The following is an 18,496-nucleotide window of genomic DNA, read 5'->3' as shown; positions in this document are numbered from 1 at the left end:
CTCCCTGGTCTCGGATTCTGCCAGTCATTTCCGCCAGTTCCATGTAGTCCATCAGCTTCATCTGCCATTCTTCCCTGGTAGGTAGATCTTGTGTCTTCTAGTACTTTGAGATAAGTATTCTTGCTGCTGTTGTGGCGTACATAAAAAAAAATCCTATCTTTCCTTGGCACCAATTGGCCGACCATGCCCAGGAGAAAGGCCTCTGGTTTCTTCAGGAAGGTATATTTAAATACCTTTTTCATTTCATTATAGATCATCTCCCAGAATGCCTTAATCTTTGGGCATGTCCACCAAAGGTGAAAGAATGTGCCTTCAGTTTCATTACATTTCCAACATTTATTATCGGGCAAATGATATATTTTTGCAAGCTTGACTGGTGTTATGTACCACCTATAGATCATTTTCATTAAATTCTATTTTAAGGCATTACATGCCGTAAACTTCATACCAGTGGTCCATAACTGTTCCCAGTCAGCCATCATAATATTATGTCCAACATCTTGTGCCCATTTAATCATAGCAGATTTCACCGTTTCATCTTGAGTATTCCATTTCAACAGCAAGTTATACATTCTTGACAAATTCTTAACTTTAGGGTCTAACAATTCTGTTTCCAATTTTGATTTTTCTACCTGGAAACCTAATTTTTTGTCCAAATTATATGCCTCCATTATTTGATAAAAATGGAGCCAATCTCGTACTCTGTTTTTTAATTTTTCAAAGCTCTGCAATTTTAATCTGTCACCCTCTTGTTCCAAAATTTCCCAATACTTCAGTCATTTGGCCTCCATATTGAGTTTTTTCTGAGCCTTTGCTTCCATTGGTGACAACCATCTTGGGGTTTTATTTTCTAACAAGTCCTTATATATTATCCAAACATTAAACAGTGCTTTTCTGACAATATGGTTTTTGAACGCTTTGTGTGCTTTAACCTTATCATACCACAGATATGCATGCCAACCATATACATTGTTAAAGCCTTCCAAATCCAACACATCCGTGTTTTCAAGAAGCATCCATTCTCTCAGCCAACAAAATGCAGCTGATTCATAATAAAGTTTAAGGTCTGGCAGGGCAAATCCACCTCTTTCCTTAGCATCAGTTAATATCTTAAATTTTATTCGAGGTTTCTTGCCCTGCCAGACAAATCTAGAGATATCTCTCTGCCACTTCTTGAAACAGTCCATTTTGTCCAAAATTTGCAATGTTTGAAACAAAAACAGCATTCTTGGCAGTACATTCATTTTTATCACAGCAATTCGGCCTAACAACGATAGCTTCAAATTTGACCATATTTCTAAATCCTTTTTCACTTCATAATTATCCTTAAATAGATTCACATTCTTAGCAGTCATGTTAACCCCTAAATATTTCACTTTCTTGACCAATGTCAATCCTGTCTCCTTCTGAAACTTATCTCTCTCAATCTCAGTTAAATTTTTCTCTAAAACTTTAGTTTTCGTCTTATTCAACTTAAAGCCTGCTACCTGTCCAAATTCTTGAATTAATTCTAATACTCTTTTAGTGCTTGATTCTGGCTCCTGTAAAGTCAATACCAAGTCATCAGCAAATGCTTTCAATTTGTACTGTTTGGCTCCCATATCTATCTATCTCTATCATCTACCTACCTACCTACCTACCTAGATATATATACACACCCCTGGTTCTCTTTTGGAGGAGGAGTGAGGGACGGAGGCACTTTACTGACAGAATGGCACTTCCCTCGCACCTCCTTTCCTCCCAGGAGCTCCTCCTTCCACAACAACCCTGCCAGGCTGGCCTCTTGCATGTCGCCCCCTTTCCAGCAGGCGAAGCTGCAGGGGCCACTCACTTCCTGGCCCTCCAGAAATGGAGGAGGCCTTTGACCCTTGATGAACCTGAGAGGAGCCTTGAGGGGGGCAGAGAGGGGCTCTTGCCCCTTCCCAGACTTTTCCGCCATCCATTTATTACTACTGTTTATTAAACCTAGGCCTCGTGGGGCTCTGGCACCCGGCACAGTTATTTCAAACGATCTCAAACCCTAAAATGGATTTATAGGTAACTGACAGACGTAGATGATCTCTAGAGATATAGGGCAGCTGCCGGATGCCCCCCTTGGTTGGGCCTGTGATGGACAGCAGAGCCAGGCCAGTCAGCGGACTTAGTCCCTCAGAAATTCACCCAGGGGGCTGGAGCCTCGCTCTGATTGGCTGCCAAGCCAGCGGGGGGCGGAGCCTGCCCTTTTGGCGGGAAAAGGCGAGGCTCCTTTTCTGAGGGATGGTCTGAGGGGGGAGTTGGAGGGGAAGGTGGGGAGGAGAGGAAGAGGAGTCAGGCGGGAGTTCAAGGGGAGAAGCTGGGGGGAGGGAAGGGAGACCCCCAAGAAGGAGGGCTGAGGGGACCCCCTGGGTGTGGGGGGCGGACTGAGAGGGGGGAGCGGAGGGAGACCCCCAAGAAGGAGGGCTGAGGGGACCCCCTGGGTGTGGGGGGCGGACTGAGAGGGGGGAGCGGAGGGAGACCCCCAAGAAAGAGGGCTGAGGGGACCCCATGGGTGTGGGGGGTGGACTGAGAGGGGGGAGCGGAGGGAGACCCCCAAGAAGGAGGGCTGAGGGGGTGTCTGAGAGGGGGGAGCGGAGGGAGACCCCCAAGAAGGAGGGCTGAGGGGGTGTCTGAGAGGGGGGAGCGGAAGGAGACCCCCAAGAAGGAGGGCTGAGGGGGTGTCTGAGAGGGGGGAGCGGAGGGAGACCCCCAAGAAGGAGGGCTGAGGGGACCCCCTGGGTGTGGGGGGCGGACTGAGAGGGGGGAGCGGAGGGAGACCCCCAAGAAGGAGGGCTGAGGGGACCCCCTGGGTGTGGGGGGTGGACTGAGAGGGGGGAGCGGAGGGAGACCCCCAAGAAGGAGGGCTGAGGGGACCCCCTGGGTGTCTGAGAGGGGGGAGCGGAGGGAGACCCCCAAGAAGGTGGGCTGAGGGGACCCCCTGGGTGTGGGGGGCGGACTGAGAGGGGGGGCGGAGGGAGACCCCCAAGAAGGAGGGCTGAGGGGACCCCCTGGGTGTGGGGGGCGGACTGAGAGGGGGGCGGAGGGAGACCCCCAAGAAGGAGGGCTGAGGGGACCCCTGGGTGTGGGGGCGGACTGGGGGGGGAGCGGAGGGAGACCCCCAAGAAGGAGGGCTGAGGGGGACCCCCTGGATGTGGGGGGCGGACTGAGAGGGGGGAGCGGAGGGAGACCCCCAAGAAGGAGGGCTGAGGGGACCCCCTGGGTGTGGGGGGTGGACTGAGAGGGGGGAGCGGAGGGAGACCCCCAAGAAGGAGGGCTGAGGGGACCCCCTGGGTGTCTGACTGAGAGGGGGGAGCGGAGGGAGACCCCAAGAAGGAGGGCTGAGGGGACCCCCTGGGTGTCTGACTGAGAGGGGGAGCGGAGGGAGACCCCAAGAAGGAGGGCTGAGGGGACCCCCTGGGTGTGGGGGGCGGAGGGAGACCCCCAAGAAGGAGGGCTGAGGGGACCCCCTGGGTGTGGGGGGCGGACTGAGAGGGGGGAAAGGGCCCCCCAAGTCTGACTCCAGAGCCCGGAAGAAGCCAAGCTGGGCCTGCCAGCCTCCCAGTCCAAGGGACCCCAGCTCGGCCTCCCCAATTCCGGGCTGCCCCAGGGAAGATGGGGAGCTGGAGGGAAGACTCTGGAGCTGCGGGCGCCGGACTTGGATCTGGGATTCCTCTTTCCCTTGCAGGAGACTCCTGGGGAAGCCCCGTCTCCGAGGGGAGAGGGAGGGCTGGGCTTGGCAAGGGTTAAGAGGAGCAGAGCGGGAGTCCTAGAGAGGACGGGAAGAGGAGGGGCTGAAGGTGCTCCCTCCCTTCCTGCTTTCTTCGCTCTCCTTTGCAAAAGCCCCTCCTGGACTCGGGTGAGTCTCCTCTCTCTTCCCCTGAGGGTGCAATGGGGAGAAGGGGGTCCCAGGGGGCAGGGAGGGGGCGTGGGGGTCCCTGCTCAGATCATGCATGGTGGGTGGAGACCCCCAAGCAGAGGGTCTTCCTTTGTCCTCTCTGGCAAGCCAGGGAGGGGGGAGATCGCAGGAAATATGCAGCTCTGCTCTTCCTTGGGATCCAGATGCTGCCTTCCTTTTGGGGGAGGGGGCTTTGGGTCAAGAAAATAAACCCCCTTCAGATGGAGGGAAAAGTCACCTTTGTGAACAGAGGATGTAGACAGACGAGAACATTCCCACATGGGGGGAGCACAGGGAGGAGAAAAGCCCGTCTGCATCTGCAGCAGCACAACTGGACCACTTCCTCTGTCCCAGATGCAACAACACATGTCTCTCCCCTGTCGGTCTCCACACCCACAGCTGGCGCTGTTACCTTCCAACAACTGGATCTCACTCCCAAAGACACACTCTTTCATGGTCTCCTAAGACAGATGGATGCCAACCAACCAACCATTCCCTCCCCTCCCCCTCCTGGTGCCCCTTGAAGTTGGCTTGAGGGCAGGGGGAGGGTCCACCCCACCAGATGAAGAGAGAGGAGGTCCTTCCATCTGGAAAATGGGAATGCTTGCAAAGAATTACTTGAAAATGAGTGCCATATAGATAATAAAATTACTATTCTGTGAATCCCCCACCTACACAGAGATTAATACCCATCATTTAAATACACAACAAAATGGTTTCAGAAAAGAACAGAGCAATGTTTAGAAAAATATCATCTTTGTGCTCCCTTTTTCTCTTAGGGTCCAGTGTGCTTTGAAGAGGTAGCTGTTCCTTTCACAGAGGAGGACTGGGCTTTGCTGGATCCTGACCAGAGAGCTCTGCAGAAGGAAGTCAAGGAGGAGAATCCTGGGATCCTGGCCTCTCTGGTAAGGCTCCCTGCTGGATCATAAGATCAGTTTTGAAATTCCATACAGGACAAACCTCCTCTATTTCGAGGGAGCCCCATAGCGCCACCTGCAGCATCTGAGATGTTAACACACCCACAACTCTCCATAGGAGATGTATCTCCTGTTCTGTCTGGGAATATTCTTCCACCAGTCCTGCCTTTTCCAACCATGAGGAGGCTGGTCTGAGCTTCCCAGGCCTTCTTCCATGTAGGCTTCAGAGATATTAAGGACATGGAGGTACATCCTGTCTAATTCTCTGTTTCCCTTTCTGCATCTGTCTGTTTTTGGTTGAGCTAAGAAATGACTGAGCTTGGAGATGGAGCGGATTCCACGACTGAGCCAAATTAAATCCATTCCTGGAACGAGCCAGGCTTTTTGAATCTCTGGGTCCCATAAATAAGTTAGATAATACCAGCCAAAAAAGGCAGTAACTCCCTTCCCTTCTTCCTCTTTCACAAACATTCATTTGCATTGTTCAATCATTTCAGGCTCAATTTCTTCCTCAGGCTATAAAGGTAAAGGTCCCTCTGTCCGTACGGGCCAGTCGTGTCCGACTCTAGGGTTGTGCGCCCATCTCACTTAAGAGGCCGGGGGCCAGCGCTGTCTGCAGACACTTCCAGGTCACGTGGCCAGCGTGACGAAGCTGCTCTGGCAAGCCAGCACCAGCGCAGCACACGGAAACGCCGTTTACCTTCCCGCTATAACGCGGTACCTATTTATCTACTTGCACTTAGGGGTGCTTTCGAACTGCTAGGTGGGCAGGAGCTGGGACCGAAAGACGGGAGCTCACCCCGCCACGGGGATTCGAACCGCCGACCATGCGATCGGCAAGTCTGAGGTTTTACCAACAGCGCCACCCGCGCCCCATCTTCCTCAGGCTAGTATTATTATTATTATTAATGATATCAGGAAACTTGATGAGGAACTAAGGGGAAAGACAGTGTTGACCCAGAGTAGTTACAAAATTAATGTTCTCTCCCCAAGTGCCACAGACCCTCCTCCAAAGAGAGCTTCTCTAAGAAAGCACAAGCAAAAATTACTCCATTTTACGTGAATAAGGAAAATGAGGAGGTGGCTAAGAAACAGCAGGAGCCAGATCCTATTACTGACCTTATAGGATCTCTCAGCAGCTCTAAGGATGAGCAGAAAGAGGTTTTGGGCCCAGGCAGCTCAACTGCTAAGTCATCTCTGGCCCTGAGACCAGGAGCTCAAGCGACTCAAGGCCAAATCCAGGCTAAACAAGTAGAGGAACTAATGTTAAAAATTACAAAATAGTGCAACATAAAAAAGTTGACTTACAAAAACTTTTTAACCTGCTTGAGTGTAGCTCTTGCTCCAGACAGAAGACTTTAGAAGTTTGTACTCTACTGGAATTTGCACACCAGATCCTTATATCAATGTGAAACGATATGCAAGGTTATCAAATGGTCTGATGTCCTGTCAGAAGCCAAAACAAAACCAACTAGGGAGAGGGTTTTGATAAAAAAGAATTGGAAATGGGTGCTGTCTCAAAATAAGCTACTTCTCTCAAGCTACCATAAGCCTTTGGAAATCTTGTCACAAGAGGAGCGTAAAGTTTGTGAAGATGGTGCCTAAGCACAGAGAATATCTATGGAGGAGTGGTGTATCAGTCTCAAGATTATTCCAAAATGGGGCATCACCAGCTCCTCTGCTTCGACATTCAGCAACACCTCCAAAAAGTCCTCAATCCAAGGCAGACTATTGTCCTTTAGTTGACATATACTCTGCAGGTGACAATCCTGACTAGCCAGCTGACCTGGACCCCAAGGAACCCCATAACTCAGACAGCCCTGGGTCCTTGCACTTGAGAAATCTAGGGAAGGACCTACTTGACAGAACTGAAAAGAATTGATTGCATGTCTTCTGTGCTCTGCCATAAGTAGCCCAGAATGAAATATTCTCCAGATTTGACCTCTGACGTTTCTGCCTAATGAGTTTGAAGAAGGAACACAAGGGCTGATGCAAGTAGAACTTGACCCTTTGTGCTCCAGATCCAGCCCACCAGATATTCCACCGTGAGTTGAATTTATGGGCTGAAAAGCCACCTCCCCCCACCAGCAGGTTAATGAACCCTCTTTCCTACCAATTGGAGATGAAAAGCTTCCCCAAAGATTTGGTCCCCATGCAAGAGGCAAATATGGCCACAACACCTGCCTGGCTTGCAATGAGAGAGCTCCAAGATTGTGAACTGGGCTCTGCATACAAAGAACCCAGCATGCAGGCACCTACAGTACATGTACAGTGGTACTTCGGGTTCCATACGCTTCAGGTTACAGACTCCGTGAACCCAGAAATAGTGCTTCAGGTTAAGAACTTTGCTTCAGGGTGAGAACAGAAATTGTGCTCCAGCGGCACAGTGGCAGCAGGAGGCCCCATTAGCTAAAGTGGTGCTTCAGGTTAAGAACAGTTTCAGGTTAAGTACGGACCTGTGGAACGAATTAAGTAATTGAGGAAATTGAAACCACTGGAGAGGTTTAGAAATGGGCTTCTGTTGGGAAGGGGCTGCCCCATTTGTGCTTCTCCAGGGGCAGGAGAATATCTAGGGCAGGAGAATCCCTGCAGGGCCTCTGAGGCTCCCTTTGCTTCTTCCTCTCTCCCAGGACCCGGCAGTTTCTTTTGGCTCCTTGACTCTTCAGGAAGGATGAGTGAGACGGATCCTGTCAAGCTAGAGGAGATGGAAGAGGGAAGATGGACGGATGACCTGGTCAGGTTGTCTCCTGCATCCCTCCCCACAACCTCTGAGCACTCCCTCCCAGGGACCTCCGAGAGATCTGGTGAGTCCCAGGGGAGGGGAGATGGGGATGTGGAGGGATGGAGCCAGAGAGGAATTGGGGTTTGTTCAGCTAGGGGTGGGGGGAGGCAGGCAGGCGGATGGAGATGGAGAAGGGGAGCACCTTTTCGGGCTGCCCCACCTGCCTGCCTGCCTGCGCCTTTGTCATCTGCAGGCAATTTGAGCTAGGAATAGATCACAGCTCCCCGCCTATGCGATGTATTGGCAGCTCAAAATGTCTAAAACCAGTTCTGTGATCTGAATGCCCTACCAATTTCAGACACTGATCCATCACGCAGCACTGGCCCCTTAAAGCACGGGTGTCAAACACAAGGCCCGCATGCCGAATCCGGCCCGCCAGACCTCGTCATGTGGCCCATGTAGCCGCCGCCGGCCGCCAGCCTTCACCTTTTATTCTCGCTTTTTTTTGACACAAGAAAGCCGCCTCTTCAGCGCATGCGCGGCAGCCTACAAGCCAGAGAACGTCTGCCCTCTAGCGGCGCCGGCCGTTCTACACAGGAAACCTCCTCTTTACATGCATTCAGGAAACCTCCACTTGTTTTTATATTGAGCGCATGCCATCCTGCGATGTGACAGATCCAACGGCTGCCTGAACAACCGGCCCTTTGAGGGTGACCAAACTGCTGATGCGGCCCCCCGATGAATTTGAGTTTGACACCCCTGCCTTAAAGGAACCTGATCCTGCTGTGCAGTGTGAACTCAGATGGGGCCTCCGTGTGTTGCCTTTTTCTCTTCTTTTTGTATAACTTTTATTAACTTTATAAAACAAGGAAGATAGGAATAATAGATGATACAAATATGTAGGCTGAGCCTGTATATCTCAAACATAGCAGAATAAATTTGCAGGAGTATCTATAACATATAGTTCATCATTAGTGGTCAGTGTATGAGTCTGGGTGCATGAATTGCTTTCAACTGAAACAAAAAAAGGGGAAACAGGAGAGCACAGAGAACATTCAACATCACAGAGCCAAATGCCTAGACTGAAGCGCTTGTGGCCGTTGTGCTTAGATTAAGTGAGTAATAGTCATTTTTCCTCTTCTGTTACCAATGAAACAATACAGAGTTGGTCTTATCATGAAAATGGGAGGGGGGGGGTTCAAAGTGAAGAAAGAGATTTACGTATAAATTTAAATATTTTCCTGTTTTAATTTTTTTTAATTTTTTTTTTCTTTTATTGGTTTTCACACATTACTTTACAATACAGATGTACCAAAGCCAACACCATTTCCTCCCCATCCCCCCATACATTTACATTTCTATTTCCTCAATCCATCATATTATCCTTTTCTCCCTCCTCCCCCCACTTCCCTCCGCCCCCACTGGATTTCCTCCACATTATACAATTTACAATAATCTTTGCATTCTACAACCTTCTCAAATCATCTTCATATTCTTATTATCTTTCCTTACTAATTTTTCTTCCATCCAGTACTTCACATTTTAATCTAGGCATATTAGCGTATCTTTTCTTGAGCAATATTTTGCCATATATTCATCAAAACATTTCCACTCCTTTTTAAATTTTTGATTCGACTGATTTCTTCTTATAGCAGTTAATTTTGCCAGAATTAAATATTCATTTAGTTTACAAATCCATTCCTCCTTTGTGGGTATAGTTTGTGACTTCCACCGAGCAGCAATCACTATTCTAGCAGCTGTACTTGTGGAATGTAATGGCGTCCGCCACACTTTCCTGTGCCAACTCTCCCTGCCAACTGTGAGCCTTAAGCTGTCTTCCTGGCTCCAAGCCGAGTTTCGCAGCAGCGGTCGTGCCTTGTGTGGGTGATAAATCCAAGGCTGTCCGCAGGCTTCTTGCTCATCTAAGAAGTCTTTAATCATTGTACAGAAATACATCATAAATCAACTCAGAGATCGAGCGGACATCTACTTGGCTTGACAGCTAAAAACGAAAGTTATTCACACACAAAGAAAGATTCCAGTATCTGATGAAAACCACGCCTCAGAATGTGAGACGTCACACAGAACTGTTTAACCCTGTAAGTTCTGATTCTCCTCACAGTACTTGCATATAGAAAAATTCCCCCCCCCCGTGGTATCTCTTCATCTCTCAATCCAAGGAGATATGTCTCTGGTTTCTTTGTTATTGATATTTTCAACATCTTCTTTAGTTCTTCGTGTACTGCTATCCAAAATTTCTTAATTTCCTCACACCTCCACCACATATGTATTGTTGTTCCTATTTCTCCACCACATCTCCAACAGAGGTTGGATTTCAATTTGTATATCTTTGCCAGCTTAACTGGCGTTAAGTACCACCTATAGAACATCTTTACAAAATGTTCTTTAATTGTATATGAGGCAGTAAATTGTATATCCTCTCGCCAGAGTTTCTCCCATTGCTCTAGATAGATAGTATGTCCGAGATCCTGAGACCATTTAATCATTGTTTCTTTCACTTCTTCCTCCATCAATTCCCAGTCCAATAAAAGATTATAGGTTTTGGATAACAATTGTTGTTCTTTATCACTGTGACTTTAAATTTCGAATCTTCTTTTGCAAATCCTTTCTTTTGATCCGAGTTGAATATACTTCTAAGTTGTATATATTGCCATCTGTCAATTAAAATTTTGACCAACCAGATTGAGATAACTTCTGATGGGGAGTGTTCAGGTGAAGATGTTGCTGTTTGTTTCACAGACAAGGGGTGGACGTTGCTGAATCCTGACCAGAAAGCTTTGCATAAAGAAGTCAAGGAGTAGAATCTTGGGATCATGGACTCTCTCAGTAAGGATCCCTGTTGGATCATAATATAAGTTGTGATTGGAGATGGAGTGGATTCCATGATTGAGCCAGAACAAAATCTATCCCAGATAAAAGCCAAGAAATATCTCAGTTAATACCAGAAAACAAAAACAGTAAAACCTATAGTAAGGCCTCACATCTAATTCTCTTCAGTTCTTCCTCTATCACAAGCATTCATTAACATTGTTCAATAATCTGGAGTTCCCATTTCCTCCTGAGACTCTAATTAGCTTCTCTCTTTATTGCAGATGGTGATAAATTAGAAGGGAAGAACAAGGGGGAGCACAACAGAATCCACATAGCGGAGAAGTCATATAAATATTCAGAGTGTGGAGAGAACATCCGTCAGAGCTCCCAGTGCACCTCCCGTCAAAGAAAGAGCTTCATTCGAAAGAATAGCCTCACTTCACACGAAAGAACACAGAGTAGGGAGAAATCGTATCAGTGCTTAGAGTGTGGAAAGAACTTCAGTTACCGCCAGAATCTCACTTCCCATCAAAGAGTTCATACAGGGGAGAAACCCTATCAGTGCTTGGAATGTGGGAAGCGCTTCAGTCAGGAGGGGAATCTCATTTCCCATCAAAGAATTCATACAGGGGAGAAACCCTATCAGTGCGTGAAATGTGGAAAGAGCTTTCGTCAGAGTGGTGAACTCACTTCCCATCAAAGAATTCATACAGGGGAGAAACCCTATCAGTGCTTGGAGTGTGGAAAGAGCTTCAGGAGGAGCTCCCATTTCATTTCCCATCAAATAATTCATACAGGGGAGAAACCCTATCAGTGCTTGGAATGTGGAAAGAGCTTCAGGAGGAGCTCCCATCTCACTTCCCATCAAATAATTCATACAGGGGAGAAACCCTATCAGTGCTTGGAATGTGGAAAGAGCTTTCGTCGGAGTGGTGAACTCACTTCCCATCATAGAATTCATACAGGGGAGAAACCCTTTCAGTGCTTGGAATGTGGGAAGAGCTTCAGTCAGAGGGCCCATCTCACTTGCCATCAAAGAATTCATACAGGGGAGAAACCCTATCAGTGCTTGGAATGTGGAAAGAACTTTCGTCTGAGTGGTGAACTCACTTCCCATCAAAGAATTCATACAGGGGAGAAACCCTATCAGTGCTTGGAGTGTGAAAAGAGCTTCAATCGGAAGGATAGTCTCACTTCCCATCAAAGAGTTCATACAGGGGAGAAACCCCATCAGTGCTTGGAATGTGGAAAGAGCTTTCGTCAGAGTGGTGAACTCACTTCCCATCAAAGAATTCATACAGGGGAGAAACCCTATCAGTGCTTGGAGTGTGGAAAGAGCTTCAGGAGAAGCTCCCATTTCACTTCCCATCAAATAATTCATACAGGGGAGAAACCCTATCAGTGCTTGGAATGTGGAAAGAGCTTCAGGAGGAGCTCCCATCTCACTTCCCATCAAATAATTCATACAGGGGAGAAACCCTATCAGTGCTTGGAATGTGGAAAGAGCTTTCGTCGGAGTGGTGAACTCACTTCCCATCAAAAAATTCATACAGGGGAGAAACCCTTTCAGTGCTTGGAATGTGGGAAGAGCTTCAGTCAGAGGGCCCATCTCACTTGCCATCAAAGAATTCATACAGGGGAGAAACCCTATCAGTGCTTGGAATGTGGAAAGAACTTTCGTCTGAGTGGTGAACTCACTTCCCATCAAAGAATTCATACAGGGGAGAAACCCTATCAGTGTTTGCAATGTGGGAAGAGCTTCAGTAAGAGGGCCCATCTCACTTGCCATCAAAGAATTCATACAGGGGAGAAACCCTATCAGTGCTTGGAATGTGGAAAGAGCTTTCGTCAGAGTGGTGAACTCACTTCCCATCAAAGAATTCATACAGGGGAGAAACCCTATCAGTGCTTGGAATGTGGGAAAAGCTTCAGTTACAGCGCCAATCTCACTTCCCACCAAAGAATTCATACAGGGGAGAAACCGTATCAGTGCTTGGAATGTGGGGAAAGCTTTCGTGTGAGTGGTGAACTCACTTCCCATCAAAGAATTCATACAGGGGAGAAACCCTATCAGTGCTTGGAATGTGGAAAGAGCTTTCGTCTTAGTGGTAAACTCACTTCCCATCAAAGAATTCATACAGGGGAGAAACCCTATCAGTGCTTGGAATGTGGAAAGAGCTTCAGTCAGAGGTCCCATCTCACTTGCCATCAAAGAATTCATACAGGGGAGAAACCCTATCAGTGCTTGGAAAGTGGGAAGAGCTTCAGTCAGGAGGGGAATCTCACTTCCCATCAAAGAATTCATACAGGGGAGAAACCCTATCAGTGCTTGGAATGTGGGAAGAGCTTCAGTCATAGTGCCAATCTCACTTCCCATCAAAGAATCCATACAAGAGAGAAAACGGTTTAGTGTTTGAAATGTGGGAAAAGATTCATTCACGGCCCACCAAATAATTCATACGGGGTTGAAAGCATATCAGCACATGGAATGTGTATAAAATTTCACTTGTTAAAAAGTCAATTTAAGATCTCACACCAGGGTGAAGTATAGAATCATAGATTCAGAATCTAGTCCAACCCCTTCCAGAATTCTCATTTCAAGCATCCATGACAGATGGCCATCCAACTTCTTCTTAAAACCCCCCAATGAAGATCTACCCCCTTCAGAGAGAGTTCCTTTTCATAGAATCATAGAATCATAGAGTTGGAAGAGACCACAAGGGCCATTGAGTCCAACCCCCTGCCAATCAGGAAACACCATCAGAGCACTCCTGACATGGTTGTCAAGCCTCTGCTTAAAGACCTCCAAAGAAGGAGACTCCACCACACTCCTTGGCAGCAAATTCCACTGTCAAACAGCTCTTACTGTCAGGAAGTTCTTCCTAATATTTAGGTTTTCACTGTCAGCTCTTACTATCAGAGAGAAAATATAAAAAAAGACTTTGGAGAAGACTTCTGGTGTGATGGCCTATGGCGTTTGGCTGCTTTCCCAGGACACCGGACCCCAGTCGTGCAATTAAAGAAGGTGAATCTGGGGGTAATTATCCCTGTTGAACCCTGCAGGGATGGGGCGCACGTGCCTTCACCCGCACGCCGTCCGATATCTGCCGCTCGCTACAGTGGAGGCAGGGGCGCTGGGTGTTTAGCATTGCATGAATTGGACACTCTCCACTGCCAACGCCATGAGCGGGAGCATTCCTGTTTTTCAACAAAGATTTGCATCCGGACTTTGAAAGGACTTTTGTCGCTCTGCTACAGAAGATGTGAGGTGAGCGTCTCATCTTTGCTTATACTTGCTACTGTTGGGCCAACGCCCTCCCTCACTTGTCCGAATGATGAGGAACTTTGCCCGTAGTAGCAGAGTACAGCAGAAGCAGACTCTGGCTGGAATGCAGCATCGAGAAGATAATAAGTCAACAGAGCGACGAGCTGACTCACGCAGCCGTATCCTTCAGCAAAGCCAGATGCAAGGACCAGAGGGGAGGAGGAGGAGATATAGAAATCGCTCCCGTTCTCACACAACAATACATTAGGTAATTAGGCAATTAAAGGCACAATGTCACACTGTGCAATGAAAGAATGAAACACTGCAGTACTGACACCTACTTCATGATATGGCAAGCCTCATGGAGAAAGATTCAATTAATTAAATGGAATGCAAGTGAAACTTCATTAAAAAAACTTGAGAATTTAATGGTGCGGTCCTTGGCAAGGTATCAGCTTGTTTGAAGATATGGAGAGACTTTGTTGAAATACAGTCTTACCAGAGAATGAGGCTGTAATTTCAACTGCGTCACACGCCATCTTCTCTCCCTTTTTTGTTATTGTTTGAGTCTAGATAGAGAGTAATTTGGCGTCCCGCCAAAGCTCTGGCCAGACTCCAGCTTCTCCTTCCGTCCAACTCTCTCAAGAACGACCTGGCATCCTGCCAAAGCCTTAGCCGATCATCAAAGCTCAAACTCCATTTCCTTCCATAGCAATACAGTGAAAGTTTGGGACTTTAAATCCATTTCAATTTTGTCACATAGTTCTCTTTTTCATTGTAATCCATAAATATAATCCCATTCTCTTTTATCACCTCTTGCTTTTTATCAGTTTGTTAGCATTTGGGGTGTGTGTGTGTGTGTGTGTGTGTGCGTGCTGCTGAATCATTTATGTTGCAAACATGATATATATATAAAGAAAGAGTAAAGGCTCCCACCCCATACCATATTTTACATCGAAGGAAGTCTTTTTTGCGGTTTGAATCGTTTTTGCTTTGTATCAGTTTATGATCTTGTTCCTTCTGTTCCAGCACGTCTGTATATTAGTTCTAATTTCACTCAAATAAACAGAAGTACCTCTGCTTCTTAATGGCTGAGTAGGAGGGCTACCAATAGGCAAAGTGATTTTGCTGCCTCTCAGATTCCATGGTGGAGCAAGAGCCAGGTATCGAGACAATCTGCGAGTGAAGCTCACTTCCCCCTCGGGCCCTGGGGGGAGCTTGCAAGGACAATTACCCTCCAATCATCCTTGTTTATTCTTTGCTATCAATCTCTGCTATCATGGGAGCAGCATCCATTAAGGCAGACCGGAACCAGAAGCCCCATTTCTAAACATCTCCATTGAGTTCCATTTCATTTTTTTTGCTCCTCACCCCACTTCATAAGGCTGGCATGGTCTGCACAGTAATGACCTAGAGTAGATCCCATTGTACTCAGTGGGGTTTATGGACAGAACTTGGTGCAAAAAACAGTCACCACCCTGTCCCCAAGCCTGAAAACTGCAGCTCCAGAGTTCTTAACCTGAAGTACTATTTCTGGGTTAGCGGAGTCTGTAACCTGAAGCATATGTAACCCGAGGTACCACTGTAAATATGTTTTCGGCTGGGGATGCTAAAACGGCGCAAATGATGGCACATTAGAAAAAAAGGGGTCCCTCTCAAAGGGGGCTGCAGACAACCGACAGATTACAACTGGGGAATATTTCACACAGGAAACCACATCAGCTTGCATGGACTTTTGTCGTATATGGATTTATAAAAGTGAAGGTGAATCTTTGATCTTTGTAAGCTTCCCTTAGGGCCCAGGGGGAGCAAGCTTGGATTGTAGAGGAACCAAACAAGTATTAACTGTGAAATCTATCGCACAGTGTGGTCTCTTACAGAAGGTTCTTCGGTTTGGGAAAATATGTCAGTTAAAATACATTACATGTGTCTTAATTTTAACTAAACAAAGGAAAGCTGGAAGACAGCCCAGAATCCTGGAAGGTAAGAGGGTGGAACAAAATAGGGCCTTCTGAGGAGGGACTGCACCAAAAACAATTGAGGGACAATATTTGACAATATTTCTTGGAGCTTTATGAAAAAGAATCTTCAAGGGATGGGGGTAGGCCAAGGTTTTGAGAATGGTATAGGTGCAATTTATTCTGAACAAAAAGCAAAATTGATTGTAAATAATGTGGTTACTGAAGAATTTGCTATTGAAAAAGGGACACGACAGGGGTGCCCAATATCCCCATTACTTTTTATATCTGCCTTGGAGGTTCTATTAAACATGATCAGAGGGGACCAGCTGGTTAAAGGGATTCAGGTCGGAGCTAAACAATATAAATTGAGAGCATTTGCAGATGATTTAGTACTAACTTTACAAGAGCCAGACACTAGTACGAGAAGAGTTTTAGAGCTAATACAAGTATTTGGTCAAGTAGCAGGTTTTAAGTTGAACAAACAGAAAACGAAAGTATTGGATAAAAATTTAACAGTTGCCGAAAGAGAGAAGTTCCAGAGTGAAACTGGTTTAATGGTAGCAAAGAAGGTGAAATACCTGGGGATTAATTTGACATCTAAGAATGTGAACTTATTTAAAGATAATTATGAGAAATGTTGGACAGAAGTTAAGAAAGATTTAGAAATATGGTCAAATTTGAGACTTTCCTTGTTAGGCCGAATTGCTGTTATTAAGATGAATGTTTTGCCGAGAATGTTGTTCTTGTTTCAAACATTGCAGATTGTGGATAAAATGGATTGTTTCAAGAGGTGGCAGAAAGACATATCTAGATTTGTCTGGCAGGGCAAAAAGCCCAGAATAAAATTTAAGATATTAACTGATGCAAAAGAAAGAGGGGGATTTGCCCTGCCGGACTTAAAATTGTATTATGAATCAGCGGCTTTTTGCTGGCTGAAAAACTGGCTGCTTCTTGAAAACACAGACATCTTGGATTTGGAAGGGTTCAATAATAGATTTGGTTGGCATGCATATATATGGTATGACAAGGTTAAAACCCATCAAGGATTCAAAAACCATATTGTTAGGAAAGCACTATATAATGTCTGGATTCGGTATAAAGATTTGTTGGAAAACAAAACTCCTAGGTGGTTGTCACCAATGGAAGCTAAGGAAGTGAAAAAACTTAATATGGAATCCAAATGGCCAAAATATTGGGAAATTATAGAACATGAGGAGGGAAAAGTGAAATTGCAGAGTTATGAGAAATTGAAGTCTAAAGTAAGAGACTGGCTTCATTATTACCAGATAAATGAGGTTTTCAAGCAGGACAGGAAAAATGGCTTCCAGGTGGAGAGGTCAAAATTAGAAACAGAGCTTTTGGAACCTAATACTAAGAATCTGTCAAGAATGTATAACTTGCTGTTGAAATGGAATACACAGGATGAGACGGTTAAATCTGCTATGATTAAATGGGCACAAGACATTGGTCATAATATTATGTTTGCAGACTGGGAACAATTGTGGACCACCGGTATGAAATTTACGGCATGTAATGCCCTAAGAGAGAACCTTATGAAAATGATTTATAGGTGGTACATGACCCCAGTCAAGCTTGCAAAAATCTATCACACGCCCAATAATAAATGTTGGAAATGTAAGGAAACTGAAGGTACTTTCTACCACCTTTGGTGGACATGCCCAAGGATCAAGGCCTTCTGGGAAATGATCTATAATGAAATTAAGAAGGTACTTAAGTGTACTTTTCAGAAGAAACCAGAGGCCTTCCTCCTGGGCATGGTAGGCCAATTGGTGTCAAGGAAAGATAGGACGTTCTTTATGTATGCTACAACAGCAGCAAGAGTTCTTTTAGCAAAGTATTGGAAGACACAAGAACTACCCACGCTGGAAGAGTGGCAGACGAAGGTGATTGACTATATGGGACTGGCTGAGATGACTGGCAGAATCCGTGACCAAGGGAAAGAGACGGTGGAAGAAGACTGGAAAAAAATTAAAGTCTACCTTAAGAACTGTTGTAAAATTAATGAGTGCTAAAATGTCATGGGTAATGTAAAACAGAATTGCAGCGACAAATAATTGGGTAAGAGAAAAAGGATTAATGAAATTGAACTATAAGTAATTGAAATTAGGGGTTGCTGAAAAAGTTTAAAACAGGGATGCAGAAAAGGGAGGTATGGGGAAGTCGTTGAAATAAGGTTTAAGAAAAAAAAGGTTAAGAAATTATACGTGTTTTTATGTTTGTCTGTTAATGTGTTATGTTGTGAATTGTTAGTTTTTGTGTGTTAATATATATTGTAAAACCAATAAAAATTTATTTAAAAAAAAACAATTGAGGGACAACAAGAAGAGCACAATTTTCATCATGCATGTTTATTTACATATAGATCTGTTAAATATGATGAAAGTTGCATGCCAGTGGCTGTCAAGATAAGATAAAGGATTAAGATTGGTATGATATTGGGAATAAATAAAAGAGAGAAAAGTAGGAACAAGAACAAAAAAAACCCCTCATCAATCTTTGACTTTTGTCTTCTGGGTTTCTCAGTTGTTATTCTGTCTCTCACAGCTACAATAAACCTACCATTAATATTGTGGACTAGGCATTTCTTCGTCAGAGGGCAAAAAAACCAAATTTAGCAAGGGATCAAATACTTTCCCCCCTCACTCTAGATGTTTACACACACACCTGGCTCTCGTTTGGAGGAGGAGTGAGAGACGGAGGCTCTTTACTTCTAGAATGGCATTTCCACGGCACCTCCTTTCCTCCCAGCCTTCCACAACCCCGCGAGGCTGGCCGCTTGCGTTTCACCCCCTTTCCAGCACTGCATTGCTTAGTGTGGCAGCACCTGCCCTTTGGAACTCCCCACCTCTTGCAATAATAATAATAATA

General features: G+C 45.9%; 2 protein-coding genes across 6 annotated transcripts in view; one reads left to right on the top strand and one right to left on the bottom strand.

Moving 5' to 3' along the window:
• LOC310757072 (uncharacterized protein) overlaps window positions 1-18,496 on the bottom strand; it is a 238,572-nt gene that overhangs the window by 176,540 nt on the left and 43,536 nt on the right. The window lies entirely within an intron of this gene.
• On the top strand, window positions 3,798-12,970 carry LOC310756590 (uncharacterized protein). Of its 5 annotated transcripts, none has more exons than XM_083600912.1 (5): window positions 3,798-3,871; window positions 4,690-4,815; window positions 7,458-7,631; window positions 10,310-10,396; window positions 10,663-12,970. In XM_083600912.1, the coding sequence occupies exons 4-5, from the start codon at window positions 10,384-10,386 to the stop codon at window positions 12,789-12,791; spliced, it is 2,142 nt and encodes a 713-aa protein (XP_083457038.1). In that variant the 5' UTR covers window positions 3,798-3,871; window positions 4,690-4,815; window positions 7,458-7,631; window positions 10,310-10,383; the 3' UTR covers window positions 12,792-12,970. The 5 variants fall into 5 exon arrangements, with proteins under 5 accessions (XP_083457038.1, XP_083457039.1, XP_083457040.1 ...); XM_083600913.1 differs by having other exon boundaries at window positions 10,252-10,396; XM_083600914.1 differs by lacking the exon at window positions 7,458-7,631.

Source organism: Podarcis filfolensis (assembly GCF_964270895.1).
Source record: "Podarcis filfolensis genome assembly, chromosome: 2".
NCBI lineage: Eukaryota > Metazoa > Chordata > Lepidosauria > Squamata > Lacertidae > Podarcis > Podarcis filfolensis.
Note: the sequence above shows the minus strand (reverse complement) of the source record. Positions and strands in the feature narration are given on the sequence as shown.